This window comes from Herpailurus yagouaroundi, unplaced genomic scaffold (genome assembly GCF_014898765.1).
Source record: "Herpailurus yagouaroundi ecotype Mexico unplaced genomic scaffold, PumYag 220, whole genome shotgun sequence".
NCBI classification, from domain to species: Eukaryota; Metazoa; Chordata; class Mammalia; order Carnivora; family Felidae; genus Herpailurus; species Herpailurus yagouaroundi.
The window spans coordinates 4,163,522-4,186,468 of NW_024412451.1; the positions used below are offsets into that span (position 1 = coordinate 4,163,522).

The following is a 22,947-nucleotide window of genomic DNA, read 5'->3' on the forward strand; positions in this document are numbered from 1 at the left end:
AGCTGTAACGATCAAAAACGTCTCTGGATCTTGCCAACTGTCCGCAGGGGAAGGGCAACGTCACCCCTGGCTGGGAACCAGAGCCGCTGGGCTAGATGCACAGCAGCTGTTGGTTATGTTAGCATGTCTTGAACACCTTATCCAGATGAATCGATTCCCCAAATGAGGGGAGTGCTAATGTTAGGGTTCCGTTTTCACAAATCTGGAAACCGAGGCCCGGAGGGGTGGAGTCACTCGCCCGAGGACACGCAGCTCCTAAGGGGCAGAACCCAGTTGGAACCTGGGCCTCCTGGCCCTGGGGCCCGGGCCCCTACCCCTCTATGTCCAGATCAGCGGGCCGACTCTCCACCTTGGCTCCGGAAATGACGGTGGTGCCATTAAATGGATCGGTCTTTGCTGCGACTCTCCTGGTGCGGGTGACTTCGAGCTACCACGTGGGAAGGAGCAGGACCGCAAATCCACCCCCACGGCTGCTGTAGCACACGCTGACTTCTTGGGGGAGGAGGGGGTCCCAGGACCTCCCAGCGATCTGGCCACCTCGGACCTAACCTCCAAACTTGGCAGCGAGTTTCTGAGAAGCGGGTTAACAGAGCCAACCGAGCAGTGGGAACTGAATTTTCTTAGCTTGCAGAACGGTGGGGGTGCTGGGTGGCTGCAGCTAGGGGTGCCACGGACGGTGGGCAGACCCAGGGGTGCGCTGAGTCATCGGAGGGGCCCCCCCAGCCCCCCTACCGCCCAGTGATTCTGGGGGTACACCTGACACGGGGAGGGGGGAGGGCCTCCGGGACCCCGCTGCCCAAGTGTCTTCTGAGGGGTGATGCCCTAGTGGAAAGCGTGGCACACGTATCTGAATTCTTATGCAGCATCCACTTGAGCTGCCCAAGTGTCCTGGTGACAGGTGGGGCTGGGGACCCGGGAGGATGATGTCCCCTGACTTCCCAGTATCGCCCCCCCCCCATTTCTCCCCTTCCCCCGACAGGAGCTGCTGATGGCTCACGACTTCACCAAATTCCACTCGTTGAAGCCGAAGCTGCTGGAGGCCCTTGACGAGATGCTGACCCATGACATCGCTAAGCTCATGCCCCTGCTGCGGCAGGAGGAGCTGGAGAACACTGAGGTGGGCGTGCAGGGCGGCGCTTTCGAGGGCACCCACATGGGCCCGTTCGTGGAGCGGGGGCCCGATGAGGCCCTGGAGGACGGCGAGGAGGGCTCGGACGACGAGGCCGAGTGGGTGGTGACCAAGGACAAGTCCAAGTACGACGAGATCTTCTACAACCTGGTGCCGGCCGATGGCAAGCTGAGCGGCACCAAGGCCAAGACCTGGATGGTGGGCACCAAGCTCCCCAACTCGGTGCTGGGGCGCATCTGGAAGCTGAGCGACGTCGACCGGGATGGCATGCTGGATGACGAGGAGTTCGCCCTGGCCAGCCACCTCATCGAGGCCAAGCTGGAGGGCCACGGGCTGCCCACCAACCTGCCCCGTCGCCTGGTGCCACCCTCCAAGCGACGTCACAAGGGCTCTGCAGAGTGAGCCGGCCACTGCCTGCAGGCCCTCCCTCCCACTCGCCCTCACGCACGCCCCCGCCCCAGCCTGCCACACGCGCTGCCTGCCCACCCTCCCAGCCGTAAGGATGGGGGTCTCTCCACCCGCCACCGCCGGACCGTGGGGACCAGGGGAGGGGCAAGGCTTACCCTGCCCGGCCTTTGCACCACTACCCTCGCCTACACTTAGGCACATCACACCGACCTTAACACATGCACACAGACACACACACAGAGGCATCGATTCGATGGTGGGCCATTCAAGTATTTATTGAGCACCTACTATGTTTGAAGGCACAGAGCTTCCTCCAGGCCCTGGGGGTTACAGCAGAGAGCAGAACACATGGATCTGCCCTCAGGGGGGGGGGCTGACGTTCTCAGGACAGAGCACCTGCACTGTGACACAGACACACACGGGGCCCTAACCAGTCTGATCCCCGATTCTGGGCAGGAAATCTTCGCCTCTCTCCATAGTTCCACGGCCATTTGTTCGAAATAACCAAGGGAAAGTCCCCCTGGCCCCACTTCTTGACATCCAGACAAGGACAGCCCACCCCCCCCCCCACTCTATCATGTTCTCAGGCCTTGGGACCACGGGGAGTTCGGAGCGGGAGACCCAACCTCCTTGCTCAGACGGACCCCTCTTCAGCCCCCCCCCCCCCCCGGTTCTAGCCACACCCCTTGCTTTAATAAGGATTCTTAGGCCACCGAAGAGCCCCTTGGATCCTGGCTTCACCCGTACCGTGCCCCCTTCGAGGTCTTTTTGCCCTCGGCCCACCTGCCCTGGTTTGAAAACTCAGCCTGCCCGCCCCCTCCCCCGAGCTCCCCGAGGCTGGTGGCCTGAATTTTAGGGTGACCGGGGGGGGGGCTGCCCTCTCTGCCATCAGCCCGTATTTAAGTAGAGCCCCTACCAGCTATAAAGGCCCCGGGGCTTTATTTTAGTCCCCGTTTCAAAGGGGGTGCGTGGGGGAGGGGGAGGGGCTCTTGGTGCTACAACCCTCCCTCCTCTTCCTTAAAAGGGCCGCTCCCGTGCCGCCGCCCCCCCCCCCCCCCCCCCCCCCCCCACCTCCACCTTTCCGTGTCTTCACCTCAGACTAGTGCTTGGCCCTGGTGGGGGGACCCCACGGGAAAGATGGGGAAGGGTGACCTAGGTGGGGACGATGCCCCCCCCTCCAGGGTGCTCGCTGGGATCCCCCTCCTCCCCATTGCCCGTCCCCCGCCCCATGCCTGGGAGGTGCCCGGGAACCGAACAGCAAACGGCGTCCCCACAGAGCGAATAAAGTCAAGGCTTCTTTCCACGTGGGAGTCAGGCTGTCTTGGGACGGGTTGTGTGTGTGTGGGGGGGGGGTGGGGGGAGAAGGGGGATCGCTCTCCCCCCACTCCGAGCCCCGGGGAAGGAGAGCCCTGGGTGGGACTTGAGCGGGGGTGGGGGTGTCCCCTCCAAGGTCTCAGGGGCGGGGCGGGGCGGGGCGGGGCGGGAGGAGGCCGTGACTCAACTCAGCGGAGCCTGATGACTCAGGCCCCGGGCTGGGGGCCAGACCAACATATTTTCCGAAGAAAAGTGACTGTGGGGCCCTCCCTCCGGGACATCCCTCCCTCCCACCTCCCGCCGCGGGGGCCTGGGAACCAAGCCGCGGGGCGTGGGGCTGTGTGCGCGCGGGCTTGGGCACCTCGGGGCCTCCGCCCCTCCGCCCCGAGCGCTGGCGTGCAGAGCCTGGTACGCCCCTCGCGTCACGTAACGCCAGGGACACACGGGGTCCCGGGGGAGAGGCGGGGACGCTGCCCCCAAAGACCAGCCTGTGCGCGCGCGTGGGCCCGCGCGCTCACGCCCGGGGGACTTGGCCTTGGCTCCGCCGCAGACCCCGCGGGCTGAACCCCCGACACACGCCCAGACCACACCCACGGCGCCCGGGACACGCTGGCCGCGCGCTCCTCCCGCCCACGCGCGCTCGCCCCGCTTTCGCGGCCCCCCAGCGCCCCCTGGCGGCCACACGGGAGCTGCGCGGGCTGCGCGCGGAGACCCCTGTGCGAGGCCCGCGGGCGGCCCCGGGCGCAGAGGCTCAGGGCCCCGGGGCAGGTCACCCTGCCCACGCCCAGCGCAAGGATCCAGCTGGACGCCGCCGTGCGCCCCCGGCGGGGCGCCCTCCCTCTCTGTCCTTTCTTCCTTTTCCATTCCCGAACGGCCCGTGTGAGGCTCTGAATCCGAGGAACGGTTGCCAGCGCGCAAGGGCCTCCGAGCTTCCTTCCTTATTCGTAAACAGCAAAGATCAGTTGATGCTAAGACGAGGTCCCAGGGGGCGAGGCAGTAACCGTAGCTAATGTTTAGACGCCAGACGTGCGTTTAATGATCTCCTTTCGCCTCCTGAACAATTTATAAGGCAGATGTACCGTTATCCCTATTTCACAGATGAGGAAAGTGAGACACAGCTAAGCAGCTTGTCCAAGATTAAGGATTCTGAGCCTGCTCCTCTTTTTATATATATTTTTAAACGTTTATTCATTTCTGACAGAGACAGAGCGTGAGCACGGGAGGGGCACAGAGAGAGGGAGGCACAGAAGCCAAAGCAGGCTCCAGGCTCTGAGCTGTCCGCACAGAGCCCCATGCGGGCCTTGAACTCACCAACCTGGAGATCATGACCGGAGCCCAAGTCCAGTGCTTAACTCGAGCCACCCAGGCATTCCTCGGAGCCTGCACTTCTAACAGTATGTTTCGAACACTCCTCGCAAACGAGGTTCTGGGCTCCCACCCTCGACATTCCGAAAGCTGTTGGATTTCCAAGATTTGGGAATCAGAACACTGAAAGGCCAAACATTCTGAGACCAGGGTGTGCCTTCTGCCCAATCTGCCATCCACGGTTCTTTCTTTTTAAAGAAAACTGTATTAAAGATAATCAACAAAATACAGGGGCGCCTGGGTGGCTCAGTCCGTTAAGAGGCCCACTCTTGATTTCAGCTCAGGTCATGGTCTCAGAGGTCTTGAGTTTGAGCCCTACATCGGGCCAGATCTGTGCTGACTGTGGAGCCTGCTTGGATTCTCTCTCTTCCTCTCTCTCTCTCTCTTTCTCTGCTCCTCCCTGCCTTTCTCTCTCAAAATAAATAAGCTTTACAATTTTTAAATAAGAAAAATTAAAAATACACGCAGACTTAAAAAAAAAAAAATTCCTGGGCAGCCGGAAAGGCGTTTGCCTAGGGTTAGAGCCGCGAACCTACGACCCACAGACGAGAGGAATTTGCATAGGAGGGAGGAGACATTTACCCCTTATCTCCGCCCCTTTGCCGCTCCAGCCACTTTACCAAGATGGAGGCAACAGGAAGTAGGTCATGGGAGGGGGCGGGAGATCTGCGCGCGCATGCCACAAATCCGCTTTGAGGGGCGCTCGCGGCCGAATACTTCCTTTGCCAAGATGGCGCCGGGAGGCAGTGGCGGCGGCGGCGGACGGCGCTCGAAAAATGAGGCCGATTCCGGCTTTCTGGGGCTGCGGCCCACGTCGGTGGACCCGGCGCTGAGGCGGCGGCGGCGAGGCCCAAGAAATAAAAAGCGAGGCTGGCGGCGGCTCGCTCAGGAGCCGCTGGGGCTGGAGGTCGACCAGTTCCTGGAAGACGTGCGGCTGCAGGAGCGCACGAGCGGGTGCGTGGGGCGGGACTTCCGGGAGCCGGGCGCCGTTCCGCGTGGCGGGGTGCGAGGCCCAGCGTGCTTGGGGCGGGGGGGACTCCTGGGGGCCTGGGAGCGTCCTTTTCGGGCACCTCTGGGGAAGTTGGGGACTCTGGGCGGGAGGTTGGGGGACTGATAAGATTACTGGGTGTAGGACCACCAGTGTGAAGTTAGGATTCAGGTAAATTACTAGTAGCTGTAGTGTAAAAACGACCCACGCACCTACCTTAGGTTAATATTTTAAGTTTTGCGGTCTGTTCAGTAGCAAGTTATGTAAAGCGAAGGGAAAGGCTTTAGCCTGGAGGGAACGCATGGCGGGAAGAAGGTGCTTGAACGAGCCAAACAGTGGGGGAAAGCTGGGTCCCAGAGAGGTTAACCCCCCGGCAGCTTGCATCCTTCCCAACATCTTTGACCTCCTGCATTCCCGTCTCCCAGTGGCTTGGTATCCGAGGCCCCCGATGAGAAACTCTTCTTCGTGGACACCGGCACCAAGCAAAAAGGTAAGGAGCTTTCAGCGGCGCCTGCTGGGTCCTTGTCACCCTGTCTCAGCCTTTTCGAGAGTCTCTGTTAATATCATGGCTCGGATGGCAGACATCTGCTAGAAAGAGGCTTTGCCGTAAACAAGAGGACCTGGACCGTACAGAAAGGAAGCTAAAGGGGCGCCTGGGTGGTGCAGTCGGTTAAGCGTCCGACTTCAGCCAGGTCACGATCTCGCGGTCCGTGAGTTCGAGCCCCACGTCGGGCTCTGGGCTGATGGCTCGGAGCCTGGAGCCTGTTTCCGATTCTGTGTCTCCCTCTCTCTCTGCCCCTCCCCCGTTCATGCTCTGTCTCTCTCTGTCCTAAAAATAAATAAACGTTGAAAAAAAAATTAAAAAAAAAAAAAAAGAAAGGAAGCTAAAGATACTGAGGCATCCCAGCTCTCCATGCACGGAGAGACCGGTAGGGGTCTGCCCCTGAGTAGAGGAGACGGAAAGTAGCAGGGCTCTCGTTAACTTGCAGAAAGGCAAAGTCAAAGCCTTGCTGTTAAGGGAGGAGACTTTTTTGTAAGATGCGGTTTAATAAGAATAAGCAGATCTGCTCTGATGAGTAGGTAAGAAGCTCGTGCTAATCTGCGCGCCTTTATCTGCCAAAAGGCAGGGTGGTGCGGAAAGGGCTGGAGAGGTGAGTTAGGGGTTCCGGGAGTGCGCAGCAGGCTTCCCGTCAGTAAGGAGAAAAGCAGACCAGGAGTAGACGTCTGCTTTAAGGAAGGGCTAGGAAACAAGCGAAGGGGTCTGCTTTTATGAGCACAACAGGATGCCTTCGGGGAGCACGTAGGAGTCCAGTCCCCGGCTCTGTTCTGAGGAATATGAGAGGAGCTGTCTCGGCGAAAGCAAAAGAGGGAGGGCTCTGCTTTGAGGTGCAGGAACCTTTGAGCAAGTGAGAGATGATGATGTCGAAGCGATCGATGCTCACAGAAGTGAGCTGACCTGGTGTGTGAACAGCGAGGGGAGGTCAGGACCTGCCCTAGGGTGGTCGCAAAGGCCTCCTGTGGCCAGTATGAAGTCTCTCTGGGAACAGAGGAGGAGCAGTTTATAGGTCCTGCTTTAGATTTACCAAAAAAAAAAAAAAAAGATTTTTTTTTTAACGTGCATGGGGTGGGGTGCAGAGAGAGAGGGAGACAGAGAATCCGAAGCAGGCTCCACGCCGTCCGCGCAAAGCCGGACACGAGACTCAGACCCACAAACCGAGATCATGACCTGAGCCCGAGTCAGACACCCAACGGACTGAGCCACCTAGGTGCCCCTGCTTTCGGTTTGAAAAAGAAAGCTAGGTGCGCCTGGGTGGCTTAGTTGGTTAAGCGTCCAACTTCAGCTCAGGTCAGGATCTCACAGTGAGCGAGTTTGAGCCCCCCCCCCATCAGGCTCTCTGCTGTGAGCCCGGAGCCTGCTTTGATTCTCTGTCTCCCTCTCCTCTGCCCCTCCCCTGTTTGCGTGCTGGTGTGCACTTTCTCTGTCTCTCTCTCTCTCTCTCAAAAATAAACGTTAAAAAAACGTTATGTACAGAAACCAAAAAGGAAACGTATAGGCACTGTTCGTGGCCTGTCAGTCTAGCTGTGGCTTACAGGCTCCATTCCAGTGCGACAGCAATCCCAACGGCACGTGACTGACTGACTCGTGGCTCTCGGTTTCAGGTCCTGGGGACACAAGGGAGAGAAAAAAAAGGCTGGGTGGGTGACGATAGTAGCGATCATGGGCTTTCCCAGGTGATCGCCGTGTCTGTGTTGCAATAATTCCTTTTTCAGGGTGCCTGGGTGACTCTGGAGGTTAAGCGTCCAACTTCTGAGTTTGGCTCAGATCAGGATCTCACGGGTCGTGGGATCGAGCCCCTCATCGGGCTCTGCGCTGACAGCGCAGAGCCTGCTTGGGATATTCTCTCTGTCTCTCTCTGTCTCTCTGTCTCCACTGTCCTCCCCCCCCCCCCACACTCATGCGCACTGTCAGTAAATAATTTTAAAAAATAGCGATTACCTTTCCAGACGATCGTGGAGGTAGGCGTCCGTGTTCTCATTGTGGGAGCAGAGATGAGCGAAGTCTGTGTTGTGAAGGAGCTTAGAAAACGGAAGGGTGTGGGTTCTGCCCTAGTATCTTTTGTCCTGGGGTTCTTGCCTTTCACGCTCAGTCGAAAAAGGCAGAAAACTGTCGTGCTGAGGGTCAGCTCTTTTGGGCCCTGAGTCTCCTTGTCACTTGGTTGCCTTGTTTCTCCTTAGCGTTTCTGTTTTTGTGGCCGTTTTTTGTGCCTTGTCCGGAAGCCTCTAGTGGGCAGGGCTGTGGGTCTGACTCTTTGCTCCCAGCACAGGGCTGCCCGGGAAATGGGGGTGGGGGTGGTCGGAGCCTGGACACCTTGGGCACGTCTGTCCTCAGGTAGAAGCCTGGGGTCGCCCCCCTCCCCCCCCCCCGCCATGTGTGTGCTGGGGTGAGGGGGTCGGGAAGTAAGGAGGCCTGAGCCTTGGGTTCCTCTCCTTTCCACTCCCAGAGCTGAACAAGAAGAGAACCAAAAGCCAGAAAAGGTCACTTCTACTCAAGAAACCCCTTCGCGTTGACCTCGTCCTAGAGAACACGTCCAAGGTCCCTGTCCCCAAAGAGTGAGTGTCCCGCCACCCCCGGAGCCGTCTTTCCGTCTTCACAGCAGCTGCCACTCGCTTTCTGGCCCTGAGGAGTTCCGGGGGGTGGGGCAGGTGAGGGTCACTTGGAGGAGAGGAACGGGGCGCGGCCTGTGGCTTTGGGGGGGCAGATTGGGGGAAGCGAGGTGCAGGCTGGGGTGTGGTGGCCGAGGCAGGCAAGTGCAGGGCCCAGGCCCGGCCAGGACCTCGGGGTGGAGGGGGGCCATCCGGAGGCCCATCGGGCTGGCTTGGTGACAGGTCTGAAGGAGGGGAGGTTGGACCGGTGATGGAGTGGACAGCGGGCGGCTCCTGAGGTGGGGATATGGGAGGAGTGGCTGTGGGAGCAAACCTGAGGTCTGTTTTGAGGTGACGGCTGAGCTGCCCAGGAGACCTGTAGGGCGAGGGCTGCAGAGGCCGTTGTGTCGTTGGCTCTGGTCAGGGCAGACGCCTGGGCTGGAGACGGACCTGGGGAGATGGGCTCAAGCTAGGCAGGAGGTGTAGGAGGATCCACGAGGACGTTCGCCTTGGAGAGGGTGCTTGGGACGGGGGCTGCTGAGCAGGGGGTTGTGGGGGAGCCCGACTGGGAGGAGCCAGGCCTCTGCTTCACCCACTCCAACTTGCTGCTTCTCCTCGCCCCAGTGTCCTTGCTCACCAGGTCCCCAATGCCAGAAAGCTCAAACGGAAGGAGCAGCTATGGGAGAAACTGGCCAAGCAGGGCGAGCTGCCCCGGGAGGTGCGCAAGGCACAGGCCCGGCTTCGGAACCCTCCTGCGGTCAAAGCCAAGCCCGGGCCCCAAGACACCGTTGAGCGGCCTTTCTATGACCTCTGGGCCAAAGACAGTGAGTAGTACCCTTGCTGTCACTTGTGGGTGGGGACTGGGCTGCCATGCCCATTCGTGCAGGTTGTGCACCGCACAAGAGCACAGTGTTTAAGAGAACCGCTCTGCAAGTGTGTGTTTGGTGATCCGCAGCAGAGTTCAGCATCTGGAAGTGGCTTTCCTTTCCTGAGGGCACCCTGTGCCCCTCAGCCTTGGCTCCCTTCTGCTTTCTGGATCTCTCCATATGCTCTTTTGCCTGGCACTCAAGATCCCTTGGAGCCCGAGTCAGTCCTTTTCTCGTGTGTGCTTCGGTGCTCTCTTTGTGAAGGGGGAGGGATCAGAGGGAGCCCTTCGGGCCACACTGGAAAGCCCCCAGCAGCCACCCCTCACTGCCTCCACAGACCTCCTGGACCGACCCTTGGCTGGCCAGGACGCCTTTTTCCTGGAGCAGACCAAGAAGAAAGGCGTGAAGGTGAGGCCGCGGCAGCAGGGCGTCCTGGGCGACTGCTCGGGGGAGGGCTGGGGTGCTAGGAGCTGCTCTGCACAGGGGCCCTGGCTCCTCAGTCTCTGCCTGTGGCCAAGACCCCACGTGCGGGAACCTGGTGCCTCTGAACCGGAGGAGAGAGCAGGCTGGCGGTCAGCAGGAGGTGCCCCGGGGAGATGAGCAAAGGTCACTGAAAAGAAGCCGGTGTTGGCCAGTTAACTGGGGGTGGCAGCTGTACCTAGATGGGGGGCAAGGAACTGGGGGACACCAGGGTGGGTTCGTGCAGCAGGCTGGGGAGGAGGCCGGCCTGGCGGGAGGGAGCACCACTCAGGTTTCAGAGTTTTATTTTGAGTGGTTTCGTGCGGGAGAGGTGGGGGCCACGTTCAGGTCTGGAGGTGGGATTGTGGCGTGTGGGGGTGGGAGGTACAGGGATGGAGGCGAGACACCCCTGGGCGGAAACCCTGGGACCCGCGGGCGGTGGGTGTGGGGAGAGGGCGGGAGCCAGAGGGCTTCTTCCAGGGCTCCCCCCGGGCTTCTGCTGGAGACTGACGGCCTCTGCCTTCAGATTCCGTCTGTGTGGACCTTTCTTTTTTTAAATGTTTCCTTATTTTTGATAGATAGAGTGCGAGCGGGGGAGGGCAGAGAAGGAGAGGGAGACAGAATCCCAAGCAGGCTCTAAGCTGTCAGACCAGAGCCTGATGCGGGGCTTGAACCCACGAACTGGGAGATCACGACCTGAGCTGAAACCAAGAGTCAGGTGCTTAACGGACCGCGCCACCCAGGCAACCACCTCCCGCCTTTGTCACGAGCTCCCACAGGGCCCAGGGCCACACTAGGGGTCTCCGTCAGCCCCATGTCACCCGCGCCCTGCTCTGAGCGATGCAGGTCAGAGGCAGGTCAGACAGCCTCGCGCCCTCTGCCAACATTGCTGCAGGCGTCAGCCACAGGTGCCGTGTACCCTGTGCTTCCGCAACTGCTGCCCCCCTCGGGGGTCACAGGGGCTTTTCTCAGGGAAGGCAGGCACAGCCCCTGCCTGCAGGGCACTTGCTCGTCCTGGGGACGTGGCTCCCGAGGGTAGCATAGCGGGTGGGTAGCCAGTGTCTGTTGCTCTGGATGCCGGACGCAGAGGCCCCTCCCGGTGTGAAGGCTGTGGGTGCTGCTGAGGCCCCTGCCATCTTCTGAGCCAGGAATCCCGCACCGGCTTGTGAGCTCTCGGGTCCTGGGCTCCCGGGCTTCATCCTGCCTTGTCCTCCTCCAGCGGCCGCCACATCTGCACGCCAAGCCCTCCCAGGTCCCTGCCGTGGAGGTGACGCCCGCCGGGGCCTCCTACAACCCGTCCTTTGAGGACCACCAGGTACGCGGCCCTGAGGGGGTCCCTCCTCCGTCGTCGCCTGGCCGCTTGGTTGGTGCCCTCACCAGGCGCTTCCTCTGTGCCCACCGCTGCTGGGGAGTCAGCAGGGACTGAGGCAGCCCCCGGCCTGCCCCCCTGGGGCTTGTGGTCCGGTGGGGGTGGGGGGACGGACCCATTCCCAGACAGTGATGACCCAGAGGGGTTGCCAAATCCAGACTTGGGGGTCAGGGAGGGCTTCCTGGAGGAGGGGGACATCAGAGCTTCGACCAAATGTCTGAGGAGGAGTGTGCCACGGGAAGAGGGGAATGGGTGTTTCAGGAACAGCATGTACAAAGACCCAGAGGTACACGAGACCAGGCCACCTTTGGGGGACGGTCCACGGGACGGGCGCAAAAGGTCTCAGTGAACGGTGAGCAGTCTGACCAGCGAGATTTCTCTAAGGCCTAGGATAGTTTAGCAACAGGAGAACCTGGCTGTGAGAGTCCCCGTTTGTCACGCAGATGTCTGTTAACCGCGGGGGTCGTGGACGGGGGACGAGCCCTTTGTCCCCCGGGAGAGCACAGGTTCCCGGAGAGAAATGCAGGTCCGGTAGATGCGGGACACGCGGGCGGGTGCGGTTCAGCCTCGTTCACGAAGAGAGGGTGTCTCGTGGCCCCCCGGGAATGGAGAGAGCGGGGTCCTCACCTGTAGGTGCAGAGGCCTCGTCACAGCGAGCATTAGTGGGGCGAGGCTGCTCGCGAGCAGAGGGGCCTGTGGCCGCGGTCGTTGAGTCCGGCCTGACGTGGGCGCTGGGGGGGGGACCTGGGAAGAGCAGTCTGTCTTGGCTCTTTGCCCGACGGTGTTGCAGAGACAGCCCTCAGCCTCAGGACTCGCCCGCTTCTGGCGCGGTCTCAGGGTTTTTAGAACGTTGACAGAGTAGGGCGCCCGTCAGCCATCACCCCCCGCCCCTGCCCCGTCTTCCCTAGGCGGCCACCGCTGTCCTTCCCGCAGATCTCTTTACAGGATCGCCTGTTCTGTGTGTCACGTAAATGAAACCTTACCGTGGGCAGGGACCCGGCCGGCCTTCAAAGAGCGGAGGGTGGTTTGGGAGCAGAGTCCCTCCTGGCTGCTTGGGGAGACCCTGGAGGGGAAGAGGGGCTGGGCGCTGGGGGCGCCGATGGGAGGTGAGAGGGCCTGGTCTGTCTGTGACTCCCAGGAGTGGCCCGGGGGTGGCCCGGGTCCTCACCTCCACCCCTTCCTCTCCAGACCCTGCTCCTGGCGGCCCACGAGGTCGAGCTGCAGCGGCAGAAGCAGGCAGAGAGGCTGGAGCGGCAGCTGGCCCTGCCCAGCCCGGAGCAGGCTGCCACCCAGGTGAGCCCACGCCCCGCCTGCTCCTTTCCCCGGCCCCGCCCACCGGCCTGGCCCTCGGGGTGCCCGGCCCCTGACACCCCACTTCCTGTCCTTTCCACCCCCCCCCCCCCCGCCAGGAGTCTACATTCCAGGAGATGTGCCAGGGGCTGCTGGAGGAGTCCGACGGGGAGGGGGAGTCGGGCGAGGGCCAGGACGAGGGGCCCGAGGCTGGAGGGGAGCAGGCCGAGGGAGCTGAGGCCTCGGTCGTGGCCGCGCGCCCGGCCACCGTGGAGAAGAAGACGGAGCAGCAGCGGCGGCGGGAGAAGGCCGCCCGGAAGATGGTGAGCACCGCAGGCCCCGGCCTCTCCTGCCCCCGCGGCCTGGTGGCTCCCACCCGCGGCCTGCTTGTTCCCGTGCTCACGGCCCGCCTTCTCTGACCCCCCGGCCTGCTTTTTTGTGCTGTCTGCGGTCCTCACAGCTCTGGTCAGTCGAGACCAGTTTCCTGGTTCCCTCCGGGCACCACTTGGGCTCAGGATGCAGTGGGGATCAAGTCCGTGCTGCCCTGGTGCTGATACTTGGGGGGTGGGATCTGTGGGCCACCCGTGGGTAAGGAGGGGGGGCCTCGAAGACAGCTGCTGTGAAGGGGGCCGCCCGGTGGAGGGAAGGTCCCCCGGGGACGGCACCGTGCCCGCCCCTGACCGACCCGCCCGGCCCTCCCGCAGCGAGTGCAGCAGGCCGCCGTGCGGGCCGCCCGGCTCCGGCACCAGGAGCTCTTCAGGCTGCGTGGGATCAGGGCCCAGGTGGCGAGGCGACTGGCGGAGCTGGCGCGGCGGCAGGAGCAGCGGCAGGCGCGGAGACTGGCCGAGGCAGACAGGCCCCGCAGGCTGGGGCGGCTCAAGTGAGGCCCGCCGGGCTGGGGGTGAGGGCGGGGGGCCTCCCGGGAGATCATCTTCTTCCCCCACAAAGCCCCACGTTCTCCGAGGCCCACTGCCCGAATGGGGCCCTTGGGCTCTGCCCTGGGCAAGGCGGATCCTCTGAACGCCCCCCGCCCGTGTTCTCCAGGTATCAGGACCCCGACATCGACGTGCAGCTCAGCTCGGAGCTCGCTGACTCGCTTAGGACCCTAAAGGTACTTGCCCACGTGGGGTGACGTGCTGTAGGGGGGCCCCCGTGCCCGGTGATGATCCCATCCTTGCTCCCCGTGCCCCCAGGGGCTGTGGGCGACATCATGGCTGCCCCCGGGATGGGCCGGTTGGGCTGATGCCTGGGGGCTGAGGGCACGGGGTCCTCGGGGGTGAGGGGCCGGCTGGTGTGGGGGTTTGAGCCTGTGACCCTCAGAAGGCCTTTCCTCCCAGCCCCTGGTCTCCTGGCCCCCCCCGCCTTTCCCCCTCTTCAGTGCCAGAGAGATCTCCCTAAAGCCCGGAACGGGCCTTGTCCCTCGCTGGCTCAGAGCCTGCCGTGGTTCCCAGCGGGCCTCGGCTTCTCACTACAGCCATGGGCACCGCACAGTTTGGCCCACCTCGGGGCTCCGACCGGCTCTGCTTCAGTAGTGTGCCAACCGTGCACCCTGGCCTCCGCCCCTGCCTGGCGTGCCCTCTCCTTCCCTCCCGTTGATCCCTGCACACCCAGCCCGGGTCTGTGCATCCGTACACGCCACCCCCCCCCAGCTGAGGGCCAGGCTGAGCCCCGTGGAGAGGTCAGAGGGCCCCCCATTGAGGCTTCCCTCTCTGTGTCCCGCAGCCCGAAGGCAATATCCTCCGCGACCGGTTCAAGAGCTTCCAGAAAAGAAACATGATCGAGCCTCGGGAGAGAGCCAAGTGAGGCTTCGGGGCTGGCGGGGGGAGCAAGGGTGTCGGGAAACTCCCTGCGCTTGGCGGGCTTGCCGGTTACTCACCTCTCCCTTCCCTTGTGCAGGTTCAAGCGCAAGTACAAAGTGAAGCTCGTGGAGAGGCGAGCGTTCCGCGAGATCCAGTGAGTGGCCGTCCCCTTCCCCTGCCAGGCAGACTGGTCCCTCGGCTGTGACAGAAACACTTCTAACCTGCTTAAATAAGAACGAGCCCTTGGCCAGACCCAGGGAGGGCAGCCCCCCAGATGCACTTGAACCCAGAGCTGGGGCGGGGAGAGGCCCCAAAGGGAGATGGAAGGGCCCAAACGAGTTGGGGGGTGTCAAGCGAGTGAGGCCATGGGGCCCTCCCTCCCCTCGTGCACCCTCAGGCCCCAGTTACACCCCAGTTACCAGAGGTTGAGTATGTCTTCGTCTCACTGGCACTTTCTTCTGTGCTGATTCAAACCTTCTGACCATTTTCCTCTGTCCCCAGGTTATAGCCGCCGCGGGATGCCAGAGCCCCCTCCCTGCAATAAAACACCTCTGACCAACACCCTGGGCCTTGTGTGTGGCTTGACTCCCTCCTGGAGGCGGCTTCTTCCTCTGTGTGTCCCTCCCTAGCACATAGGGACGCAGGTACCAGAACGTTCGTCTTCCCTAAAGCCTGGTGAGAACCCAGATCTTAGGGACAGGAGGCAGAGGAAATGGGGCTTGCCGGCTCCTTGGGTGGGTATGGGGGACGGGGGGGGGGTGCGCAGCAGGGATCACACCTGGGTGTCTGATGCGAAATAGCCCACGTCTTTCTGTCCCTGTGACGAGAGGCAGGTCTTGCATATGGCCCTGTCGCGTTGGTAACGTTTGCCGAGCACCTACTGTGCTTTTAAGCAGATGGAATCACTCACTGACCGTCATGACAACCCAGTTGGGGGGGGGGGCAGTCCTCCCCGTTAAAATGGGGCGGAAACAAGCACGTGAGGACTAATTTCCTCTCCCCAAACCTTTAGAAAGAATTTTTTTTTAAGTCTGTTTATTTTGAGAGAGAGAACACGTGAGCACGGGAGGGGCAGAGAAAGCGGGAGACACAGAATCCCAAGCAGATTCCATGCTGTGCGCACAGAGCCCGATGCAGGGATCGAACTCACGAACCGTGAGATCATGACCTGAGCCAAGATCAGGAGTTGGACGCTTAACCGACTGAGCCACTCCGGCGCCCCTAAAAAGAATTTTTTTAAACCATTTTTTGTACAAGTAATAAAGGACCATTTTCTTGCTGTGAATCATAGATACAGTGCATAAGGACACCAGAACACCGTGACTATTGCCCTTGACCTTTGCTCTCCATTCAGACCCATGCCTTTCCCTGCCAAGTAGCTGTCACTGCAGGTCAGTGTGAATGATTCCATTAAGTTCCACGTGTGATTCTATAAAATTATATCCATGTATGCACAAAAAGAGAATTTTTTTTTTTTTATTACTTATTTTTGGGACAGAGAGAGACAGAGCATGAACGGGGGAAGGGCAGAGAGAGAGGGAGACACAGAATCGGAAACAGGCTCCAGGCTCCGAGCCATCAGCCCAGAGCCCGACGCGGGGCTCGAACTCATGGACCGCGAGATCGTGACCTGGCTGAAGTCGGACGCTTAACCGACTGCGCCACCCAGGCGCCCCAAGAGAATATTTTTAACATTTATTCATTTTTGAGAGAAAGAGCATGAGTGGGGAAGGGGCGGAGAGAGCAGGACACAGAATCCGAAGCAGGCTCCAGGCTCCGAGCTGTCAGCACAGGGCCCGACGCGGGGCTCGAACCCGTGAACTGTGAGATCACGACCTGAGCCGAAGTCAGACACTTAGCCAACCAAACCACCCAGGAGCCCCTGAAAATAGAATTGTTTTGGCTTTGCTGGGTCACGGATACGATCATACCATACTTCGTTCTGGTAAAATCTAGGGAAAATCTGTGCAAAAGGTCATTTGATAGGTTCGGCCAAATTGTTCTCCACGTAGCGTGTGCTGATTTGTACCCTGCAGCAACGTAGGGGCCCACTTGCTCGCTTGCAGCCTTCTTGCTGTCTGATCTCACGTCTTTCGTTAAATTCTGCCTGATTACCAGAGAGGTCGAATATATATATGTGTGTCTTCCCATCATTGGCACTTTCTTCAATGCTGGTTCAAAGCTTTTGACCAGTTTCCTCTTAGACTGTTCGTCATTTTTCTTGTTTATTTGCAGTAGCTTTTTACTTGTTATGGATCCTGAAGTCTCTGTCACGCCTGTTGCAAACATTTCTCCCAGGCTCTTGGCTTTTTGCTTCTTGTAAGGTATCGTTTGTCAGAGGCATTCAGTGTTTGTGGTGTTCTGTTAGCCTTTCCCTCTCTTGTGGCTTTTGGAAAGGTTTCTCTGGGATGAGAGGTTTATAAAAATAGAGCAAGCAGTTTATAAAAGAAATGGGTGAAGGGAGAGAGTAATGGCAGTGTCCCCCCTCCCCACTCCCATATCCGGTCAAACATCACAGCTTTTAAGGGTCTGCGCTTGCCCCGCCCCCTCTCCCATCTTAAAAGTAAAAAGGATGTTGTACAGACAGTAAAATGGCTCTTTGTGCATATGTGTGAGGGGGAGCCGGGGGACGGGTTGGAAGCCACTCTGAGAAAAGCTCTAAGCCGCAGCCTCTGACCCAGTAAGTCCCTTCTGGGGAGTAAGCGTCAAAGAACCTTCTGGAAGAGGGGAGGAAACTCTTAATGCCCAGAGATGGGCATCAGCGCATCCGCCAACTACATGGGTACCTGGGGGTGGGGCTGGCCAGCTCCCCGAGGACACCCGGTGCAGCCTGGACCTTAGAGCCCTCTGGAAGCCCGCGCCGGTCCGTCCACTAGGGAAATGCGTCTGTTCCCATGTGTGAAGAACACGGGTCTGCGGCACAGGCCCGTGTGGGTGGTTTTCTGCACGTAAATTACGTTTCACATCCAAGTTTTACGCCCAAAGGGCACAAGCGGATCTGCCAGCACCATGCTGATGTGTGCAGCTTCCTTTGAAATGCGAGGAACAATAGGGCAGGAGAAATGGACAGGGGCCCGGAGGCCTCTTGAGACAAGTGCAGCGACACGTGATCTAGGTGGTGGGGTACACGGGAAACTCTCCACTTTGCGGTCGGAAATGCATAATTTGGGGGGGCCGGACGTGCACGTCAGGGTGATGGTAATGGAGCCCAAGCGTCAGGACTATTCGCGCTGGTTCCTTCCACGGCCCCGCGCCTGCTTTTCAACCTGCGTTACTTTTCCTGAAGCAGGTCCCACAAATTGTAAAAGCTTCAGGCACCGCAAAATCCAGTTCTGCCTCTGACTGTCCTGCACGCAGAAATGGGAGAACTACCTATCCGTTGGGTCCTGGCTGAATAAGCAATCCCCCGTCTATACAGCAGATCGGGCACTTGGCTCTTGGAAGGGACGGGGCCCGTCTCTGGCTGCAGCCTGCAGGTGTTAAGAGCCCGGATGTGGGAGCCGGCATCCTGATTTCAAAGCCAGCTGTGTTACGTGCTAGCTGTGCAGCCTTGTGAAGGTTACACCACCTCTCTGTGTCTCGCGGTCCCCATCTGCAGTATGGACATCACGGTACCTCACGGTGCCTTTCGACAAGGATCGGGTGAGACTGCCCGTGACCGTCCTTAGCAGAGAACGTTCTGTGAGCGTTTGCTATTCTAACAGTGTTAGGAAAAGAATGAAGATGGGTTGTTTATTTTTTTTAAAGCGGAACCTTGTAGTCAGTGCCAGGGATTCCTCCCAGATGCTCTTTCCCTTCTGACCCCTGATCGCACTCCTGGGAACGTGCCCTAAGCAAGGCCGGAAGTCTGGGGGGAGGCCCGATGCCGAGGCAGGTCGGCCCGAGTGCTGTGCAGAATGGACGGAAATGCGGTAATGGACGTGGGCAGGCCCGGCCCTCCGGGAGGAAGCCTCCGCGGCCGCTACCCGAGGGGTCGGGCGCACGAGTAACGACCGGGACGTGTTTACGTCAGTCGCTTTGTGCAAAGAGCAAACGGGATCTGCCGCCGTCCCCGCCACAGCGCCCGGTCCCGCGGGCGCCGGGATTCCAGGGGGTGCTCTCTCCTTGCTACTCCCTTTTTCCAGCCTCCCCGAATCTTCTATCGTGGAGAAAGCCTTTTTAAAAATAGGAATTCGTGAGGCCCCAGAGCGGTTTCCTCGATTGGTTAAGCGTCCACTCTGGATCTTGGCTCCGGTTTTGATCCTAGGGTTGGGAGCTCAGGCCCTGCCCTGGGCTCCGCCCTGGATGTGAAGCCTACTTAAAAGCAAAAGCAAAAAAGGAATTCAGATGCGGACAAAGAATCCTCCATATGTAGGAAGCTGTGTGCTGTTGGCTCTGCTTGATTAAGAAGGGACGCAGAAATCATCCAAACACAGAACAGTAGGAAACGGGTTTTTACAAGCAGTGTGTCTACACTTGGGAGGTTTCACCGCCATCTTTAAAAGGCAGCTTTTGGACAAATTTTTAATGAGCTGGGGAAATACTGATGATCCGTCTCAGAACTGTTAAATGGGCCAAGGGCACAGTAGCACCTCGACCAGTTTGAAGACGTCTGGAGACACATGCACAGACAAAGGCGCGTGGAGATTGTGCCCCTGAAGGTGAATCACGGTGGATTCTTACCTCCTTCCCTACATCGCTTTTCTGTACCTTCTCCGGGTCCTCCCAGGCTCCTCACTGCAGGGGACGCCAGGTGGGCCCAACCGACCTCTGCACCCCTGGCAGCAGAGGCTGGAGGCAGCGACTGGTCTCCCGGCCGCCCCCGCAGCCGCCTTCTGGAGAGAGCAGCCTCCCGCGGGTGGACTCCCTCCAGACCCGTGGGCGGCAGAGGAGACCCCCGGGGTCACGGCCAGGACGGGGCGTCCTCGAACCCAACGGTCCTGGCAGCGGCCTCGGAGGGGTCTGTGCTGTCGTCCTGGGTGTCACTCCGGAGCACGCGGCCCAGATCCGCGGCTCCAGCCCCCCACGGTGTAAATACCTGATATCAGCTCCCATCCCTGCCCCCCACAAGCGTGCGTTGCTCTTATACTCAGGAAAATCATTTTTAAAATATTAAAGCGCTTTCTAAGGAAAGTAAACCACTGTGAAAAGTTGACACTTTTGCCGTGCTCATTTGCCCGCAACAGAGATGGGGCCCCAAAGAGGGTAAGACGTTTACCCAAGGCCACGCAGACTCACAGACTTGCTGAGAGAGTCCGGGCCCAGCCAGGATTTCCTCCATTCCCCTTGGAGAGCCCAGCCCTCCATGAATGAGGCAGGAGCACAGACAGACAGACAGACAGCTGAAGATTCCTCCACCCCCCTGTGCCTTACCTTTTGTGTATGTTCGTGGGGGCTGAGGGGGCGAGGAGGAAGTTGACTGATCAAAAGTCCCGTGAGCCAAAGTCTGGAAGCCCACCTACATGATTCCCCCCGGGGCAGAAGCCTGGCAACATGATGTATTCTCTCTTTTAATGGCAGTAATGCCATTTTAAAAATTAATGCCGGTTTCATCTGTACAAAGCCATTTCTGTCTCAAGTGCTTGTGTCCAGATACTGTGACCCTCCCCGCTTTTTGTTTTACAGCTGAGGACTCTGAAGCACAGAGAAGGGGAGTGGCTAGCCCAGACTTGTCCAGATCTGAGATTCCAGCCCAAGCCCTGTCCCCTGTCCCTTTGAAACAGCCCTTCCGTTTGTCCCCAGCCTCGTTCAGGTTCGGTATTAAGCCAAAATACCGGTCCTCTCCTGCAGCTGGTATTTGAGCAGAGACTGGGATAAAACAAAGGAGGCAGCCATGCAGACATCACAGGGGAAATTTTCCAGGTGGCGAGAACAGCTAGTGCAAAGGTCCTGGGGTGGAGAATGTCTGGAAGGGCAAGGGAGACCTGGCTGCCTGCAACTAAGTGAGTCAAGGAGAGAGCGTGGGAGGTGAGGCCCATGCTGCAACCTGGGACCGGATCACACAGGGCCATAGGGACCACGTGAGGAGAGAGTCGCGCGGACTGTGGGCAGGGAACGGGTTGTTGGGGGCCAGAGGTGAAGCAGGGAACCCACCGACAAGGCAAACCGCAGTAGTCCAGGCAGGAGATGATGCTCCTGGACCAGTGCGGACTCAAGGGAGGGGGGGGCTTGCCGGGTCTTTGATAGGTCTTTTGAGAGGTAGAATGCACAGATCGTGTCGGAGGCTGCGTGTTGGTACGAAGGCCAGAGGGAGGTCGAGGATAGCGCCAGGGATGTTCTTGGCAGAGCATTTGCGTGGATGGAGGTGCCCTGTACTGAGCTGGGACAGGAGGGAACACACGCTCCAAAAAGTACAGCTCTAACCTCTCCCCTGCCGTTGCGCAGATGGAGAGAGAGACAGAACGCGTGAAGACGGAATGCGCGAACGCAGGAGGCACGAGGAAAAAGATCAATGGAGATGGGAGAGCCTGGGTTTGGGGCAGAGAAATTTGGGCTGGACTTTGGCCCCGTGAAGCCCGAGCTTCCCATCAGGCTTGTGAATGGCGAGGTGGCTGAAGTGGCTGGACACGGGTTGGAGCACAGGGGGCTGGTCAGCTTGTGGGTACGGGTGACCTTTGAGGCAGTGGGAGTGGGTTCTAGGAGTTGAATGTAGACGAGGAGCGAGAGGGGCGGGAGACGGAGGGAAGAGGGAGGGGAAGGGGGGCAGCAAAGGGGACTCGGCGGAAGCGGCCAGGACGGCAGATGAGCCACTCCTGCCCCCGCCCCCACCCCGACAAGGCTGGAAGTACCCCCGGAGGGAGGAGGGCTGGCCGGGCTGCATTGCCGAGAACTGCCCCGGGGATCCAGGGCGGGGACGCCCCTGGTGACCGTGCCCGGAGCGGTCTCGTGGCGCCGCCCGTGGACCTGCGTGAACACGAACGTCCTTCTCTGTCTGGTTCTGACGGTCAAAATGTTTTCCTAACGGTCTCCCAAGTTCAAGGGGAAGCGAGTGGAGATGCGGGAGAGGCAGTGGCCGCCAGGGGGCGCCTAGAGCCCGCGCCCGGAACAAGCCGTTCCGGGAGGTTTCCGCGCGACCCTAATCCCCCGTCACCCCTACTCGGGACCCCTGCAAGGGCCACACTGCAGCAAGTGGGATAAAAGCTAGACCCGGTGGGAGGAAGCTGCTGCATTCTGAACGGGCAGGAGCGGATTGGAGAAGTCTCTCTAGGTCCACCCAGGGGGGTGTCTTCTGGGGGGTCTGCGGGCCTGCAGGCTGCCGTTTGAGGCTTGAAAGGTCCCGGGCAGTCGACGAGACTTGACCAATCTGTCCACACTGGTTATAACCCCCCGACTTGGGCCTGGACCAGGACCTTGCCCTGGTGGGGTGGGGGAGTGGGGGGTGAGCCGGGGTCGCAGACCTGGAGGGGGCGGCCGGGGGGCGGGGCTTCAAGGGTGAGGGCCAGCGGGAGGATAGGACAGACACGGATCCCTGCCCGTGAGGGACGTGTGTAGGTCGCGGTGAGGGCGAGGCCAGAAGGTTGGGAGACAGGTGCCCTACCGGCCCTTGTCACCTTCTGTGGGCCGGAGGTACCAAGCCTCCCACCTGACCACCCCACCCCGTTCCCCTGTCCTGTGCCCTCCCCCATTGTCAGGCTGAGACCTCACCTCAAACCCCTAGGGGTCGCCGGGCATCAGTTCACCCCCTCATCCATCAGTGGATCTTTATCTATCTATCTATCTATCTATCTATCTATCTATCTATCATCTATTAATCCATCCACCCATCCACGTATCCACCCACTGATGGCTTATCCATGCATCCACAGAGACAGAGAGCATGCTGTGGGACTCCCATTTCCACGAAGTTCTAGAACAGGCCAAACCAGTGTGGTGGTGTAGGTCGTTGGTGATCCTCGTAGGGAAACTGACAGGGAACGTGCATGAGAGACCTTCTTGGAAAAGGAAACGATCTGTATCTTGATCTGGGAGGTGGTTCAACGGCCTTACGTGCATGAAAAAAATCGCCGAGCTGTATGGTTAAGATTTGGGCACTCGAGGCGCCCCAGCTGGCTCAGCCGGGAGAGCGTGCTACGCTTGATCTCTGGGGGTCGTGAGTTCAAGCCCCATGCCGGGCGTAGAGCTTACTTTTAAATTTTTTTTTTGTGGGGGCACCTGGGCGGCTCGATCAGTTAAGTGTCCAACTCTTGGTTTCGGCTCAGATCATGATCTCATGGTTCATGGGTCTGAGCCCCGCGTTGGGTTCTGCACCGTGAATGCGGAGCCTGTGTGGGATTCTCTGTCTCCCTCTCTCTCTGCCCCTCCCCTGCTCTCACCCTTTCTCTCAAAAATAAACATTAAAAATTTTTTAATTAAAAAAAAAAAAGATTCGCCCACTTTACTGTGGGGAAAAAAAGCAAATTTGTAAAAAAGGTGCACTTCACTATTTTTCTTTGGAAAAAAAAAAAAAAGGATGGTCAGGGAACACCTCCCTGAGGAGGTGACATCTGAGTCAGCACCTATATCACCAGCACCCCCGCATGTTCCTAGGCTTCTGCAGGTACAGACTCAGGTGCTCCTTGGCGTGGCCCCCGCCTCAACACTTGTCCTCGCTCCTTCGGGCTCCGTATCTGCGAGAACAAGTCACGCTGCGTTCCCTCCCCCTGCCCGATGTACCAGTGTGTCACTGGCACCGTATGCCCCGTGTAAACACAAGAGGACCGATGAGAACTCCGTGGGACTTTGGGCAAATCGCTCCCCAGTGGAGGAAGAGCCTACAAGCCTTCCTTTAAAACCTTTAAAATCTGAAATACTCCCTTCCCCTTTAAGGATGCAACTATGCTTTGCATCAGCCAAAATCT

The 22,947-nt window shown here is 59.6% G+C and overlaps 2 protein-coding genes, 1 long non-coding RNA gene and 2 other non-coding genes across 6 annotated transcripts in view; 4 read left to right on the plus strand and 1 right to left on the minus strand.

The window, feature by feature from the left end:
- The window catches only part of EHD2 (EH domain containing 2), a 17,725-nt gene extending 14,885 nt beyond the window's left edge, over window positions 1-2,840 (plus strand). Inside the window, exon 6 of the mRNA XM_040457551.1 lies at window positions 980-2,840. Within this exon, the coding sequence (XP_040313485.1) occupies window positions 980-1,531 (552 nt within the window). The 3' untranslated portion in view covers window positions 1,532-2,840. The remainder of the gene's footprint in view (window positions 1-979) is intronic.
- The window catches only part of LOC121018701 (uncharacterized), a 14,187-nt gene extending 203 nt beyond the window's left edge, over window positions 1-13,984 (minus strand). Inside the window, exons 1-2 of the long non-coding RNA XR_005785295.1 lie at window positions 13,972-13,984; window positions 11,924-11,932 (exon numbers count right to left, since the gene is read on the minus strand). This is a non-coding gene — a long non-coding RNA (uncharacterized LOC121018701). The remainder of the gene's footprint in view (window positions 1-11,923; window positions 11,933-13,971) is intronic.
- Window positions 4,923-14,692, plus strand: NOP53 (NOP53 ribosome biogenesis factor). 2 transcript variants are annotated; one of them, XM_040457552.1, is made up of 13 exons: window positions 4,924-5,170; window positions 5,630-5,694; window positions 8,207-8,315; window positions 8,973-9,172; window positions 9,552-9,622; window positions 10,893-10,988; window positions 12,231-12,335; window positions 12,452-12,655; window positions 13,037-13,212; window positions 13,377-13,443; window positions 14,055-14,131; window positions 14,229-14,285; window positions 14,633-14,692. In XM_040457552.1, exons 1-13 carry the CDS (start codon window positions 4,947-4,949, stop codon window positions 14,637-14,639), a joined length of 1,458 nt encoding a protein of 485 aa, XP_040313486.1. In that variant the 5' UTR covers window positions 4,924-4,946; the 3' UTR covers window positions 14,640-14,692. The 2 variants fall into 2 exon arrangements, with proteins under 2 accessions (XP_040313487.1, XP_040313486.1); XM_040457553.1 differs by lacking the exon at window positions 14,633-14,692 and having other exon boundaries at window positions 4,923-5,170; window positions 14,229-14,289.
- On the plus strand, window positions 7,257-7,379 carry LOC121019059 (small nucleolar RNA SNORA54). Its single transcript, XR_005785422.1, has one exon. It is a non-coding gene; the product is annotated as a small nucleolar RNA SNORA54 (small nucleolar RNA).
- Window positions 13,486-13,594, plus strand: LOC121019060 (small nucleolar RNA SNORD23). The gene has a single exon (XR_005785423.1). It is a non-coding gene; the product is annotated as a small nucleolar RNA SNORD23 (small nucleolar RNA).
- Window positions 14,693-22,947: the final 8,255 nt, after the last annotated feature.